The 18,104-nt window shown below is 31.7% G+C and overlaps 1 protein-coding gene across 1 annotated transcript; it reads left to right on the top strand.

The window, feature by feature from the left end:
• Positions 1-1,354: 1,354 nt before the first annotated feature.
• On the top strand, positions 1,355-3,418 carry LOC103959937 (2-methylpropanoate--CoA ligase CCL4-like). The gene is made up of 2 exons (XM_048566300.1): positions 1,355-3,107; positions 3,192-3,418. Exons 1-2 carry the CDS (start codon positions 1,417-1,419, stop codon positions 3,202-3,204), a joined length of 1,704 nt encoding a protein of 567 aa, XP_048422257.1. The 5' UTR covers positions 1,355-1,416; the 3' UTR covers positions 3,205-3,418.
• The last annotated feature ends 14,686 nt before the right edge of the window (positions 3,419-18,104 follow it).

Raw genomic sequence — 18,104 nt, 5'->3', positions numbered from 1 at the left:
GAAATTTGCTTAACTCCTTATTTTGGTTCCTAAGATTTGAAATCAATATAACTGGTCCCTGAGATTGTCCATCATCAATCATTTTGGTCCTTCCATGAATAGTTATGTTAAATAAAAATTTAAATAACAAAACTACCCTCATTTTGGTAAACAATAGGCCAAAATGATTTGACAAAAATTGAGGGTATTTTGTCATTTTATTCTTATTTAATGGAGATTTTTCATCAAAGAACCAAAATGATTGATGGTGGACAAACTTAATGACCAATACTATCGATTTCAAATCTCATGAACTAAAGTGAGGAGTTATGCAAATCTCAGAAACCATTTTAGCTAAAAAACCTACTTTAAATATGCATTTTACATTTCTCATTGGTTGGACAGTTCTAACAAAAAGGATATAAGTAAATGGTAGCTTATCCACGAACCCAATTTTTTTTTTTTACACACCTCTCTAAATTTTTGGTTATCCGATCAAATAAATTGATGAAGATTAGTGGATAAAAATTAACATGGTGTATGAAATGTAAAAAGAGAAGGGTAAATAACATTATCCTAATTAAATAAAAATATAAAAGAAAAAAAAGAAAGAAAAGAAAAGTAAACGAAATTTCAAATCACATCTTTGATTTTTACATCTTCCAAATATATAAAATGAATTATAAATTATATTTTAAATTTAGGGGTGTGATATCCACACACCTAATTTTATTTCTCACACACCTTTTTAATTTTTAGTCGTTTGATTAAATGAATTGAAGAAAATTAACGGACATAAATTATCAAGAAGAGTATGAGAAGTAAAATAAGGTGTATGGATAGCACATCCCTAAATTTATGTCTCTTCGTTGGAAAGCTCCAACATCTTTTACTCATGTTAATTGAAAAAAAAAAAAATTCCTTGTATTAATATGATGTTTTCAACTTGAGAGATTTTTAGTAGGCTCGGAACACCACATAATGTTACACAATTGAATGGAGACTTAAAAAAAATTCCGATTGTATAATGACATATAGTGTTTTACCTGATGTTCCGAACATATTGAAAAAAACTCTCTTTGAACTGATTTAAATAGTTGATTATCTTGTCCACAAGTGTTTTTGTTGGGAAAATTGTTTAATGTGCCCAAATACTATTTTATACATCAAGTATCATGATATCGGTGATAATTTTTGTTTGTTGGGGAAATCTTTGATGTATCTCGTCCTCTTTCACTGAAAAATATCTGTTGTTGGGCCAAAAGTCATCGCAACATGGTCCACTTGTCAAACACCGAGTATACACTTATTGTCCTTTTCTGTAATCTGAATGTATATATATATGTTATATAACGAACCCCAACCGCAACACCAAAACCACTTCCTCGCTTCCTCTCTCTCTCTCTCTCTCTCATTGTCAGTTACGTTAAACTCGCAATGGAGCAGCTCAAACCAAACCCTGCAAATCTCTGCCCTCTCACTCCTCTCACCCTGCTAGAAAGGGCAGCCATCGTCTACGGCAATTGCCCCTCCATCGTCTACACCACCACCACCTACACGTGGTCCCAAACACACCGCCGATGCCTCCAGCTGGCCTCCTCCCTCTCATCCTACCTCGGCATCAAAAAATCCCAAGTCGTCTCTGTATTCTCCCCCAACACCCTTGCCATGTACGAGCTCCACTTCGCCGTCCCCATGGCAGGAGCCATCCTCAACACCATCAACACCCGCCTCGACGCCCGCACCGTCTCCGTCATCCTCCGCCACAGCGAATCAAAACTCATCTTCGTCGACCACCTCTTTGCCTCTCTCGTACTGGAAGCCCTCTCGCTCTTCCCACCTCAGCTCCCTCGTCCCCAACTCGTCCTCATCACTGATCATCCAAGGGACGGATCAATCCCAACCGTCGATCATTTCATCGACACTTACGAGAGTCTAGTGGGAAAGGGGGATCCGCTGTTTAAGTGGGTCCGGCCGGTTTCCGAGTGGGACCCAATCGTTTTAAACTACACGTCCGGAACGACGTCGGCTCCGAAGGGGGTTGTGCATTGCCACAGAGCCGTTTACAACGTGGCCCTGAGTTCCCTCACGGACTGGTCCGTGCCCAAAAACTGCGTCTACCTGTGGACTCTACCGATGTTCCACGCAAACGGGTGGTGCTTCCCGTGGGCCATGGCCGCCGTCGGCGGGACCAACATTTGCGTCCGCAAATTCGATGGCCCAAAAATCTACGAGTTAATCGAAGCTAACGGCGTCACCCACATGTGCGCCGCGCCCGTCGTGCTCAACATGCTCATCAACACCCGGAGGTCCGACCCGCTCCGAAATCCAGTTAACATTCTTACCGGTGGGGCTCCGCCGCCTTCGAGCGTCTTGCTCAAGGCCGAGTCGATCGGGTTCGTAGTGGGTCACGGGTACGGGATGACCGAGACAGCGGGGGTTGTGCTGTCATGCGCATGGAAGCCGGAGTGGAACAAACTCCCGGCGATGGAGCAGGCGAGGCTGAAAGCGAGGCAGGGGGTGATGACGATCGGCATGACGGAGGCGGATGTGGTGAATCCGGATTCGGGTTTGAGTGTGAATCGGGACGGGTCGGAAATCGGGGAGATAGTTTTGAGAGGCGGGTGCCTGATGCTCGGGTATCTGAAGGATGCAGCGGGAACTGCCAGCTGTATGAAAGACGGCTGGTTTTATACAGGTGACGTGGGGGTGATGCATCCGGATGGCTATTTGGAAATCAAGGACAGATCCAAGGACGTTATTATAAGCGGGGGTGAGAACATGAGCAGCATAGAGGTCGAGTCCGTGCTGTATGGGAACCCAGCTGTCAACGAGGCGGCGGTCGTGGCAAGGCCCGACGAGTTTTGGGGGGAGACGCCGTGCGCATTCGTGAGCTTCAAGAGTGGCGTCAGCCCAAAGCCAACGGAGAAGGAGATCATTGAGTATTGCAAGGGGAAGCTGCCGAGCTTCATGGTGCCAAAGACGGTAGTGATTAAGGACGAGCTTCCCAAGACTTCCACCGGGAAGATTCAGAAGTTTTTGCTGAGGGAGATTGCCAGAGGTATTGCGCTGTCTTCGTTATTTCCGCCGCTGGCGGCAGTGGCGGCGTCGCGGACGACAAATAGGATGTAAGGGAAACCTCGGACGAGTTTCGTATTTTGTTTTATAAAGTTGACTAAAATTAGCAAAGATTCTAAATTATGGTGGTTCAGGTGCATCGCATGATGACGTTGGACGTTGGAAGCATTTTGGTTTGCCGGATTTGAGATGGCGGGAAGTTTGGACTACGTACATGCTTATGATATTTGCTAGGAAAATTACGTGCATGCTTTTGGCGGCGGAAATGGTCATATCAGTTGTAGTTTGCCATCTCTGACTACGTAACCTTATACATATACATACATATGTATGTATATATAATTTTTGTTTTTTAATTTTATATCTGTTGTTAAAATAAATTTCAAGTACGAATCTCATTTTTTTAATAAATTTAAGGGTTCTTTAAATATTGATCCTCACAACTTATGTTTTCTAAACATAAACCCGCATATAATTAAACATCCAACAAAAACCCAAATGTCAAATAAATTGCCACTAAGAATAACCTACTATTACAAATTATTTACAATTTTTACCACAACCCCTTTATCCTTTTCTCACGCACTTGAATTTTAGCTTCAATCAAGGGCATTAAAATCTTATTAATCATCCTAATGTTTTTTAATAATTTTTTTAATCTCTATACAATCTAATGCATTACCTTAAGAGTTGGTTTGAGATTGTGGTGCTTTAAAAAAAAAGTAGCTTACTAAAAAATCTAGAACATTAAATGTGTTTGATAAAACAAAAAAAAAACTTAAAAAAAAATTGCTATCAATGAAAGTAGAAAAGCATAGAAAAGCAGAAGCATGGTCTATCATGTTTCTAAAAAAAGTGCTTTTTTTTTTCTTCAAAGCATAGTAATCAATGCTCATTTAATAACTTTTCAAATGACAAATATACCCTCATATGTTTTACAAAAGTACAACCTTTGCCCCTACATTACTGTCTTTGACAATTATTAGATCACAATAAATACTATATCATTTTTAGTCATTTAACATATTCAAAACAATATATAAAAGTTTACCAAACACTGCTTTTTTTTTTGTAATTTTTTTTTTATTAAAAGCACTTTTACAAAAAAAAAAATGTTTACCAAACACTTAACAACTTTATTTTACAACTATTTATTATCACAGCACAACAGAAATAGTTTTTTTTTTTTAAAGCACAACAATACCAAACCAACCCTAAATCTTGACTACATTATTTTTCAGGATAAATTATTCTCCTTATATATAATAGTAAAACGTCTCTACTAATTTATGTATATAAACAATATTGGTGTATATACAAAGAAATAATATTTCTTTTGGCAATTTACCTATGATAATTTCTTCTTTGAACATTTACCTATGATATATTCTAATAATATTCTCATATTTTGCTGGTAATTTACCTATAATATAATAGTAGGTACATTAAGAGAAAGGAGGTAAATTATGTACGTAATTACCAATTTACCTACATTTTGTATATTTTTATGTCCATTAATTTATATTATATTTAAGGTACAATAGTATACCTATATATTACATGGACACATTGTAATGGTAAATTGGAGTTCGAAGTGTGCCAAAACTTTAGGCTTTTCTCCTTTTTAAATTGGGTAAGAAAAGGAAAGATTGAACCAACAAATCCCTCAAAGTGTGCCAATTGAGAAATGATTATCAAGTTACCATTTAGCACTACGGTTTAGTTGTATTCTTCTTCACTTGTAAGTGAGAGGTCTTAGGTCAGATTGTTGCCAAAGGCGAGTTTGAACCATATTATTACCAGCCCATTGTAAGGCTAAGTCCACCCCTCCCCCAATGTAGATAATATCGTTTGTTTAAAAAAATGATTATGAAATTGATATTAATTGATCCAAACCAACAAGTCCCTACATATATATATGTGTGTGTGTGTAAATATTGATTTTGTAAAATCATTAATTCTCCCTTACAAAGTACAATCAGCATGGAATTAATTGTGTACATCAAACAAAAATAAGGGTTATTTTAGACATTTGAAAATTTTAAATATGTAAAGTCAAACATAATTCATGAATTACTTATGTGGAGTCTAGTCTATAAGTTTTATTGTAGTAAAAAACACTTATGTCGGTTTATGTAGGATATTATGTGGAAAATTTTGAGTTTTAGGGACAAAGTCATATTTTCAATAAATTTAAATATAATTTAAGTTTGATTATTGTTTGACATCTTGACTAGAAAAATAGAAAATCCGTCTCCCGGCATCGAACGTCGACGTTTGATGACCGGCGAGCAGTTTGAATATACCTGGGTTGGTAGTTGTAACTTGTACGAGTCGTCGTCAAGCATGACGGTCACGACTATTTCATTTGAAGTAGATTTCTTGTCGCAGTCACTTTGCACTGTCACTTCATTTCAATAATTTGTGAATTGAAATGTCAAACTTGAATTTAATAAAAGAAACGTATAAGACCGTATGAGAGATTTTGCTTCATGGCATGGGGATATTTTTTAACGGGATCAAAATTTTAAATTAAATTTGCAAATCAAATGATATGTTATAAGTAATGAATAAATACGCTGAACAACACTTATGCAATAATTTAATCATCAACATTTACATTATAAAGGTAATGCTAGGAAAAATAAATTTGCAAACTAAACGATGTGTCACTAATAGAATTGAGCACATTAATCAACGTTTAAGTAATAAATCAATCATCAGCTTTCATATCTGTTAGTTTCCAAAATTTAGGCTCCCTAACATTACCCTTAAAAAATTAGTCTCCTTATAGCATTATCTGTTAAAAAATATCCCCATGCCATGAACTAAATTCGTACACTAAATTTTATAAACTAAATGATATGAAAGTTGATGATTGAATTATTACTTACCTATTAATTAACGTGATTATTTCATATTGATGACACATAATTTAGTTTCTAAATTTGGTCTATAAAAGTAAGTGAGTGAAGGAAGTTGTCAACAAGATGAAACGTGAGATTCAACTCTTTGCTAATAAAGTACCAATTTATATATTTTATAAGTGGGTTGGTGGGTGTTAAGGTCAATTTGGTAACAAAGGTGGTGTTTTTAGAAAAGTTAAATTTTGTTATATATGGAGGAGAATAGTTTGAGAGAGAACACGAAAATTCTTTAGTGTTACAATGTGAGGTATAGCGACCTTTAGATTTTGTTTTTTATTTCTTGGTGTTCAACTTAGGTTTTGTTTTCTATTTTTTTATTTATCATTAATTGATTTAGGTGGGTGTAAAAAGAAGTTTAAAACATTGGGTAGGATTTTCATATGAGAGGGTAGTCAAAAAATAATTTTCAGTATACGGAGCTAATTATAGATAAATCAAACAGAATGTCTTTGTAGAGAGTAAGTTAAGCGTAGAAAATAAAGATATAAAACATTGTAACAAATAAAAGAATTTTCTTTTTTGGGGAGGAATTGTGTGAAAAAGAAACGCTTTTACAATAAGGAATTCATTAGGGCTATGTTTAAGTGAGGGATTTCCGAGTCACAATGAATTTGAGATCAAATTAATAAAGAACTAACTGCAAAATGTTAGATAGGGTGAATTAGAAATGTCATTCATGAGCATTGTAAATGCATGTAGATTGTAAATGTCATTTTTCAAGTAGTGATTTATAAATCGCTCTTACATGTTTTTGCAATGCTTTTTAATCCTCCTCTTCCAACAATTTGTAGCATATATATATTTTTTAATAGTTTAGCCTCGACCCTTGATACTTATAAATATCTCATCCAACACATAGCCTAAAAGTTTATAACTAATAGCACCGTTTTTTTTTTTTTTTTCTGTGTGTGAAAAAGGGAAATTTCATTTGTGTGTGAACTTATTATTTTTTTTTTTTTGGAAAAAAAAAATATTTGTTAAAAGGGAAACTTTTGTAACGGATAAGGGGCTAGATACAGGCTGTGGGTAGAAAAATCAAACCCCAACAGAGGTCGGTCTATGCAAGCAACATTAATATACAGGCGGCCCCTCAGAATTTGGTGCGTGCTCGGGAAATGCGACAAAAGAAGTAAATAGATTTGTTTTTCAAGCTAATAAGTACAAATTTGAGTCGTTTGACCCTTTTTCCTTTTTTTTTGGGAAAAAAAATAATATTTGTGTGTGAAAAAGGGGAAAATACAGGCTTTGGTTAGAAAAATCAAGAGAGTTTTAACGAAAAACTTCTAGTACTGTTCATTTTAACAAAAAATCATATTTTTATACTAAAAAATCAATTCTGGTACTATTCATTTTACCCTTTATTTTGTCCTTATCGTTAAAATTCAAAATTTTCAAACCATTTTTATTAGTTTTCTTAAAAATGAAACCCCAACAGAGGTTAGTCTATGCAAACAACATTAATACACAGGCCAGCCGTCAGAACTTGGGAGCAAATGAGGCCCTAGAATCAGTGGTGGAGCCAGGATTTCGGGTTAGGAGGGGCATCTCACAAATATTAAAAAAAAAAAAATCAATAGTAGTTACAAAATAGTTAACGAAAACATCATGGTATATATATGAAAAGTAACCAAAATTCAAAATAACATAGCATTGATGATATTACATATTCCCAATAATTAAAATAATTGTCCTCGGCGAGTTTTCACATTTTGAAACCGTTGCATAGTGTATATATGCTAATATTACAAACTAAAACAAATTAGGCAATAGTTAAGAGAAATTGCAAGACATCAATTTAATCATAATTTATAAACAAAAAATTGTAAGAGGAATTGAGAGTAAAATACATACTTTGGGTTGCTGACCAATTAACTAAACTTCAATGTCTTTTCTTTGATGGAATGATGGAATAATGGAATTCTTTAAACTGCAAAAAAAAAAAAAAAAATATATATATATATATATATATATACTTTTTTTTGTTAAATTAATTTACAATTGTAGATGACAACATATATGAATTAGCAAATTGCAAAAAACTTGAAAATAACAACTTTGGAGATTTGAAGTTCATACCTTTGAGGATCATGGAAATTGAAGACTGATAAAAAAACAATACACAGATATCTACCCTAATCCAGACTGCAATCGGCTAGAAACTTGGAGAATAATAAAATACTAATTTGTAGTACTGGGAAAGGGAATAGAAGTGTTGGAAGTTGGAATAGGTAGGCTTTAGGGTTAGACTAGAGTACATAAATATCCTTAAAATATTTAAAGAGGGCCGGATCTTTTGTCTAGCAAATTGGAATGGTTTAAGTGAAAGAGTCACGGACAAGTGATAAAAAAAATAAAAAAATAAGTAGTACTAATTTTTTTTTTTTATAAACAAAAGCAGTGTGGACCTAGGACTACTGCGGTCCTATGGTTCCTTCGCCCCTGCCTAGAATAAACGAGGGTATATAGAATTTGGTGTTTGTTCGAGAAATGCGACAAAAGAAGTAAACAGGTTTGTTTTTCAAGTTAATAAGAACAAGTTTGAGTCGTTTGACGTTTAACATTTCACGTACAAAATAGTTTTGTTGTTTTTATTCAATTACTTATATAAAACAATTAAATCTTACAAATGTTGGGTGAGCAGCTCAACCCAAAAAATTATTGTATTTAGACAAAGCCGCAAAGTCTAAACTTATTATTTGAACAAACACAAAATTTATAATAGTAAGAATATATATATAACAAAATAAAAATTGAAAGCCCCTCCGAAGCGGGAACTCTAGACCGCCCGCCTACTCAAGCTACCCTTAAGGCCATCCTTGTTAATACAAGTTGAAGTACAAATTGCACAAACTATGAGCAAACGGTAAATATAACATGTATATTAGAGATAACAAAAACTAATCGAGTAAATAAAAAAAGAGAAATTTAAGGAAAAGCTCATGGTACTGTTCATTTTAACGAAAAATCACATTTTTACACTAAAATGTCAATCATGGTACTATTCATTTACCCTTTATTTTGTCATTTTCGTTAAAATTCAAAGTTTTCAAAAAAAAAAAAAAGATCTAGCCCCATTTTTTTTAAATATTAATTATAATAGATTTAGCATGGGAACATATATTTTGAAGAACATGAATATGATAGTTTGTAGTTATGGTAAGAGAAATAAAAAAAATAAAAAAATTGAAAAGACGGGGATCGGTATGAAACTAGAGACTTTATTTTAGTTAAATTGCTAGTTAGCTAGCGACCTTGCTTCTATTTGATCACTAGCTTACTAGCAACTCCCTTCAAGGACAATAGGAAGAAAAGTACCAATTGTAACATTTTTACCCCTCCTTTTTTTCTTTTTCTTTTTCCATTGAATTTTTTTTCCTAAAACTATTTTTTATTGATTTTTAAAGTTGAAAATATGAGAATATCTTTAAATTTGGGTTTTAAATCGTTAATTTCAATTGTTTAAATATTAATTATAATAGATTTAGCATGGGAAAATATATTTTGAAGAACATGAATATGATAGTTTGTAGTTATGGTAAGAGAAATAAAAAAAGTAAAAAAATTGAAAAGAGAGGGATCGGTATGAAATTAGCGACTTTATTTCAGTAAAATTGCTAGTCAGCTAGCGATCGTAATTCTATATGATCGCTATCTGACTAGCAACTCTCTTCACAGACAATAGGAAGAAAAGTACCGATCGTAACATTTTTACCCCTCCTTTTTTTCTTTTTCTTTTTTCATTGAATTTCTTTTCCATTGAATTTTTTTTCCTAAAACTATTTTTTATTGATTTTTAAAGTTGAAAATATGAGAATATCTTTAAATTTAGGTTTTAAATCATTCATTTCAATTGTTTAAATATTAATTATAATAGATTTAGCATGGGAAAATATATTTTGAAGAACATGAATATAATAGTTTGTAGTTATGGTAAGAGAAATAAAAAAAATAAAAAAATTGAAAAGAGGGGCATCGGTATGAAATTAGCGACTTTATCTCGGTTAAATTGCTAGTTAGCTAGCGGCTTTGCTTCTATTTGATCGCTAGCTTACTAGCAACTCCTTTCAAGGACAATAGGAAGAAAAGTACCGATCGTAACATTTTTACCCCTCCTTTTTTTCTTTTTCTTTTTCCATTGAATTTCTTTTCCTAAAACTATTTTTTATTGATTTTTAAAATTGAAAATATGAGAATATCTTTAAATTTAGGTTTTAAATCATTCATTTCAATTGTTTAAATATTAATTATAATAGATTTAGCATGGGAAAATATATTTTGAAGAACATGAATATGATAGTTTGTAGTTATGGTAAGAGAAATAAAAAAAATAAAAAAATTGAAAAGAGAGAGATCGGTATGAAATTAGCGACTTTATTTCAGTTAAATTGCTAGTTAGCTAGCGACCTTGCTTCTATTTGATCGCTGGCTTACTAGCAACTCCATTCAAGGACAATACGAAGAAAAGTACCGATCATAACATTTTTACCCCTCCTTTTTTTCTTTTTCTTTTTTCATTGAATTTCTTTTCCATTGAATTTTTTTTCCTAAAACTATTTTTTATTGATTTTTAAAGTTGAAAATATGAGAATATCTTTAAATTTAGGTTTTAAATCATTCATTTCAATTGTTTAAATATTAATTATAATAGATTTAGCATGGGAAAATATATTTTGAAGACCATGAATATAATAGTTTGTAGTTATGGTAAGAGAAATAAAAAAAATAAAAAAATTGAAAGGACGGGGATCGGTATGAAACTAGAGACTTTATTTCAGTTAAATTGCTAGTTAGCTAGCGACCTTGCTTCTATATGATCGCTAGCTTACTAGCAACTCCCTTCATGGACATAGGAAGAAAAGTACCGATCATAACATTTTTACCCCACCTTTTTTTCTTTTTCTTTTTCCATTGAATTTTTTTTCATAAAACTATTTTTTATTGATTTTTAAACTTTAAAATATGAGAATATCTTTAAATTTAGGTTTTAAATCGTTAATTTCAATTGTTTAAATATTAATTATAATAGATTTAGCATGGGAAAATATATTTTGAATAACATGAATATAATAGTTTGTAGTTATGGTAAGAGAAATAAAAAAAATAAAAAAATTGAAAAGACGGGGATCGGTATGAAACTAGAGAATTTATTTCAGTTAAATTGCTAGTTAGCTAGCGACCTTGCTTCTATATGATCGCTAGCTTACTAGCAACTCCCTTCAAGGACAATAGGAAGAAAAGTACCGATCATAACATTTTTACCCCACCTTTTTTTCTTTTTCTTTTTCCATTGAATTTCTTTTCCATTGAATTTTTTTTCCTAAAACTATTTTTTATTGATTTTTAAAGTTGAAAATATGAGAATATCTTTAAATTTAGGTTTTAAATCATTCATTTCAATTGTTTAAATATTAATTATAATAGATTTAGCATGGGAAAATATATTTTGAAGAACATGAATATGATAGTTTGTAGTTATGGTAAGAGAAATAAAAAAAATAAAAAAATTGAAAGGACGGGGATCGGTATGAAACTAGAGACTTTATTTTAGTTAAATTGCTAGTTAGTTAGCGACCTTGCTTCTACATGATCGCTAGCTTACTAGCAACTCCCTTCAAGGACAATAGGAAGAAAAGTACCGATCATAACATTTTTACCCCACCTTTTTTTCTTTTTCTTTTTCCATTGAATTTTTTTTCCTAAAACTATTTTTTATTGATTTTTAAAGTTGAAAATATGAGAATATCTTTAAATTTAGGTTTTAAATCATTCATTTCAATTGTTTAAATATTAATTATAATAGATTTAGCATGGGAAAATATATTTTGAAGAACATGAATATGATAATTTGTAGTTATGGTAAGAGAAATAAAAAATAAAAAAATTGAAAAGACGGGGATCGGTATGAAACTAGAGACTTTATTTTAGTTAAATTGCTAGTTAGCTAGCAACCTTGCTTCTATATGATCGCTAGCTTACTAGCAACTCCCTTCAAGGACAATAGGAAGAAAAGTACCGATCATAACATTTTTACCCCACCTTTTTTTCTTTTTCTTTTTCCATTGAATTTCTTTTCCATTGAATTTTTTTTCCTAAAACTATTTTTTATTGATTTTAAAGTTGAAAATATGAGAATATCTTTAAATTTAGGTTTTAAATCGTTAATTTCAATTGTTTAAATATTAATTATAATAGATTTAGCATGGGAAAATATATTTTGAAGAACATGAATATGATAGTTTGTAGTTATGGTAAGAGAACTAAAAAAAATAAAAAAATTGAAAAGAGAGGGATCGGTATGAAATTACCGACCTTATTTCTGTTAAATTGCTAGTTAGCTAGTGACCTTGATTACAATCGATCGCTAGCATACTAGCAATTCCTTTCAAGGACAATAGGAAGAAAAGTACCGATCGTAACATTTTTACCCCTCCTTTTTTTCTTTTTCTTTTTCCATTGAATTTCTTTTCCATTGAATTTTTTTTCCTAAAACTATTTTTTATTGATTTTTAAAGTTGAAAATATGAGAATATCTTTAAATTTAGGTTTTAAATCATTCATTTCAATTGTTTAAATATTAATTATAATAGATTTAGCATGGGAAAATATATTTTGAAGAACATGAATATGATAGTTTGTAGTTATGGTAAGAGAAATAAAAAAAAATAAAAAAATTGAAAAGAGAAGGATGGGTATGAAATTAGCGACTTTATGTCAGTTAAATTGCTAGTGAGCTAGCGATCGTAATTCTATACGATCGCTATCTTGCTAGCAACTCTCTTCAAGGACAATAGGAAGAAAAGTACCGATCGTAACATTTTTACCCCTTCTTTTTTTCTTTTTCTTTTTTCATTGAATTTCTTTTCCATTGAATTTTTTTTCCTAAAACTATTTTTTATTGATTTTTAAAGTTGAAAATATGAGAATATCTTTAAATTTAGGTTTTAAATCATTAATTTCAATTGTTTAAATATTAATTATAATAGATTTAGCATGGGAAAATATATTTTGAAGAACATGAATATGATAGTTCGTAGTTATGGTAAGAGAAATAAAAAAAATAAAAAAATTGAAAAGAGGGAGATCGGTATGAACCTAGCGATTTTATTTCAATTAAATTGCTAGTTATCTAGCGATCGTATTTCAATATGATCGCTATCGGACTAGCAACTCTCTTAAAAAACAATAGGAAGAAAAGTACCGATCGTAACATTTTTACCCCTCCTTTTTTTCTTTTTCTTTTTTCATTGAATTTCGTTTCCATTGAATTTTTTTTCCTAAAACTATTTTTTATTGATTTTTAAAGTTGAAAATATGAGAATATCTTTAAATTTAGGTTTTAAATCATTAATTTCAATTGTTTAAATATTAATTATAATAGATTTAGCATGGGAAAATATATTTTGAAGAACATGAATATGATAGTTCGTAGTTATGGTAAGAGAAATAAAAAAAATAAAAAAATTGAAAAGACGGGGATCGGTATGAAGCTAGTGACTTTATTTCAGTTAAATTGCTAGTTAGCTAGCGACCTTGCTTCTATTGGATCGCTAGCTTACTAGCAACTCTTTTCAAGGACAATAGGAAGAAAGTACCGATCGTAACATTTTTACCCCTCCTTTTTTTTCTTTTTCTTTTTCCATTGAATTTCTTTTCCATTGAATTTTTTTTTCCTAAAACTATTTTTTATTGATTTTTAAAGTTGAAAATATGAGAATATTTTCTTATTGATTTTTTTTCCTAAAACCTAAATTTAAAGATATTCTCATATTTTCAATTTTAAAAATCAATAAAAATAGTTTTAGGAAAAAAAATTCAATGGAAAAGAAATTCAATGGAAAAAGAAAAAGAAAAAAAGGAGGGGTAAAAATGTTACGATCGGTACTTTTCTTCCTATTGTCCTTGAAGGGAGTTGCTAGTAAGCTAGCGATCGAATAGAAGCAAGGTCGCTAGCTAACTAGCAATTTAACTGAAATAAAGTCTCTAGTTTCATACTGATCCCCGTCTTTTCAATTTTTTTATTTTTTTTATTTCTCTTACCATAACTACGAACTATCATATTCATGTTCTTCAAAATATATTTTCCCATGCTAAATCTATTATAATTAATATTTAAACAATTGAAATTAATGATTTAGAACCTAAATTTAAAGATATTCTCATATTTTCAACTTTAAAAATCAATAAAAAATAGTTTTAGGAAAAAAAATTCAATGGAAAAGAAATTCAATGAAAAAAGAAAAAGAAAAAAAGGAGGGGTAAAAATGTTACGATCGGTACTTTTCTTCTTATTGTCCTTGAAGAGTGTTGCTAGTAAGATAGCGATCATATTGAAATACGATCGCTAGCTAACTAGCAATTTAACTGAAATAAAGTCGCTAAGTTCATACCGATCCCCCTCTTTTCAATTTTTTTATTTTTTTTATTTCTCTTACCATAACTACGAACTATCATATTCATGTTCTTCAAAATATATTTTCCCATGCTAAATCTATTATAATTAATATTTAAACAATTGAAATTAATGATTTAAAACCTAAATTTAAAGATATTCTCATATTTTCAACTTTAAAAATCAATAAAAAATAGTTTTAGGAAAAAAATTCAATGGAAAAGAAATTCAATGAAAAAAGAAAAAGGAAAAAAGGAGGGGTAAAAATGTTACGATCGGTACTTTTCCTATTGTCCTTGAAGAGAGTTGCTAGTAAGATAGCGATCATATTGAATTACGATCGCTAGCTAACTAGCAATTTAACTGACATAAAGTCGCTAATTTCATACCGATCCCCCTCTTTTCAATTTTTTTATTTTTTTTATTTCTCATACCATAACTACGAACTATCATATTCATGTTCTTCAAAATATATTTTCCCATGCTAAATCTATTATAATTAATATTTAAACAATTGAAATTAATGATTTAAAACCTAAATTTAAAGATATTCTCATATTTTCAATTTTAAAAAGCAATAAAAATAGTTTTAGGAAAAAAAATTCATTGGAAAAGAAATTCAATGGAAAAAGAAAAAGAAAAAAAGGAGGGGTAAAAATGTTACGATCGGTACTTTTCTTCCTATTGTCGTTGAAGAGAGTTGCTAGTATGTTAGCGATCTAATAGAAGCATGGTCGCTAGCTAACTAGCAATTTAACAGAAATAAAGTCGCTAATTTCATACTGTCACATCCCGACCCGGGGCGGATCACTTCCCGGGCCCACTCCACTACCGTAGCACGATATTGTCTGCTTTGGGCTTACCATTCCCTCACGGTTTTGTTTTTGGGAACTCACGAGCAACTTCCCGGTGGGTCACCCATCCTGGGAGTGCTCTAGCCCCCTTCTCGCTTAACTTCGGAGTTCCTACGGAACCCGAAGCCAGTGAGCTCCCAAAAGGCCTCGTGATACGTAGGGATGAGAATATACATTTAAGGATCACTCCCCTGGACGATGTGGGATGTCACAATCCACCCCCCTTAGGGGCCCGACGTCCTCGTCGGCACATCACAACCAGGGTTAGGCTCTGATACCAAATGTCACATCCTGGTCCGGGGCGGATCACTTCCCGGGCCCAACTCCACCACCGTAGCACGATATTGTCCGCTTTGGGCTTACCATTCCCTCACGGTTTTGTTTTTGGGAACTCACGAGCAACTTCCCAGTGGGTCACCCATCATGGGATTGCTCTAGCCTCCTTCTCGCTTAACTTCAGAGTTCCTACGGAACCCGAAGCCAGTGAGCTCCCAAAAGGCCTCGTGATAGGTAGGGATGAGAATATACATTTAAGGATCACTCCCCTGGACGATGTGGGATGTCACACATACCGATCCCCCTCTTTTCAATTTTTTTATTTTTTTTATTTCTCTTTCCATAACTACAAACTATCATATTCATGTTCTTCAAAATATATTTTCCCATGCTAAATCTTTTATAATTAATATTTAAACAATTGAAATTAATGATTTAAAACCTAAATTTAAAGATATTCTCATATTTTAAACTTTAAAAATCAATAAAAAATAGTTTTAGGAAAAAAAATTCATTGGAGAAGAAATTCAATGGAAAAAGAAAAAGAAAAAAAGGTGGGGTAAAAATGTTATGATCGGTACTTTTCTTCCTATTGTCCTTGAAGGGAGTTGCTGGTAAGCTAGCGATCATATAGAAGCAAGGTTGCTAGCTAACTAGCAATTTAACTGAAATAAAGTCTCTAGTTTCATACCGATCCCCGTCTTTTCAATTTTTTTATTTTTTTTATTTCTCTTACCATAACTACAAACTATCATATTCATGTTCTTCAAAATATATTTTCCCATGCTAAATCTATTATAATTAATATTTAAAAAAATTGAAATGAATGATTTAAAACCTAAATTTAAAGATATTCTCATATTTTCAACTTTAAAAATCAATAAAAAATAGTTTTAAGAAAAAAAATTCAATGGAAAAGAAATTCAATGAAAAAAGAAAAAGAAAAAAAGGAGGGGTAAAAATGTTACGATCGGTACTTTTCTTCCTATTGTCCTTGAAGAGAGTTGCTAGTCAGATAGCGATCATATAGAATTACGATCGTTAGCTGACTAGCAATTTAACTGAAATAAAGTCGCTAATTTCATACCGATCCCTCTCTTTTCAATTTTTTTTTTTATTTCTCTTACCATAACTACAAACTATCATATTCATGTTCTTCAAAATATATTTTCCCATGCTAAATCTATTATAATTAATATTTAAACAATTGAAATTAACGATTTAAAACCTAAATTTAAAGATATTCTCATATTTTCAACTTTAAAAATCAATAAAAAATAGTTTTAGGAAAAAAAAATTCAATGGAAAAGAAATTCAATGGAAAAAGAAAAAGAAAAAAAGGAGGGGTAAAAATGTTACGATCGGTACTTTTCTTCCTATTGTCCTTGAAGGGAGTTGCTAGTAAGCTAGCGATGAAATAGAAGCAAGGTCGCTAGCTAACTAGCAATTTAACTGAAATAAAGTCTCTAGTTTCATACCGATCCCTGTCTTTTCAATTTTTTTATTTTTTTTATTTCTCTTACCATAAGTACAAACTATCATATTCATGTTTTTCAAAATATATTTTCCCATGCTAAATCTATTATAATTAATATTTAAAAAAAATGGGGCTAAATCTATTAATTAATATTCAAAAAAAATAAAAAAATAAAACCATTGTAGCCCCATTTTGTTAAGCACTAGCGTCGTATATTTCCATGCAAAATGCTTGGTAGGAGCCATGCAAAGACAGACTAATATTTACCCTCTTTCTTGTATTTCAATTTTTCTGTATTTTAAGGTCACTGTACTAAGTGCAGTCTAATAGTATTCTTTTCGAATTATAAAGTGGACAAGGATTGTTTGCCCTCTTACTTCCGCTGCCCTCTCGTGTCCTTCTGTTTGTGTGGTTACGGTTAAGCCATATCAACATTTTATATTACTATTCATTTTTTGTCTTATTATCTCTATAAAAAATAATATAAAATGTTGACGTGGCTTAACCGTGACCACAAAAATAGGAAGGCATGGGAGGGCACCGAAAGTGGGAGGACAGACAATCCTTGTCCTTATAAAGTAGGTCTCAAATTCGAACTTGTAATAAGCGAGGGAGATGAGGTTCAGGCCTTGAAAAACGTCAGTAATCAAGATTTTAATTATCTCATTTCCCACTTTTTTATATGGGAACTTTAACAAAAAGTTTCTTAACTGTTCATTTTAATGAAAAATCATATTTTTACACTAAAATGTCAATCTTGATCAGTGGCGGATTTAGGATTTCAAACTCGGGGGGTCCAAACATAAAAGCTCAAAAAAAGAAAAAAAAAGAATTAGACTAATTTGGTTCCGTATCACTATTTTCTACTGAATTTGGTTCATTGAATAAATCAAGATTAATCTCAAAGGTAATACAACGAACAAATTCTCCTCAGCCACATAACGCAAATTAGTGACTCTACAAAGATAAAATTTGTTAATGTAACATATACATTATTAATTGGGAGTTACGACTAGAGTCTAGGATTAAAAAACTTATATGAATTTGGAAGAAATAAAATTAGGCACCTAAAGGCGGTGGGGAATAGGGTAACCTGGGTTTAAAGTTGGAAGGTCGCGACGATT

Source organism: the organism of the source record quoted next, unplaced genomic scaffold (assembly GCF_019419815.1).
Source record: "Pyrus x bretschneideri cultivar Hongxiangsu unplaced genomic scaffold, Pyrus_bretschneideri_v1 Contig41, whole genome shotgun sequence".
NCBI lineage: Eukaryota > Viridiplantae > Streptophyta > Magnoliopsida > Rosales > Rosaceae > Pyrus > Pyrus x bretschneideri.
This window is presented reverse-complemented; position numbering and strand designations above follow the sequence as displayed.

Excerpts from the sequence above, each read along its gene's own strand:
- LOC103959937 (XM_048566300.1), top strand. The coding sequence starts at position 1,417 with ATGGAGCAGCTCAAACCAAACCCTGCAAATCTCTGCCCTCTCACTCCT.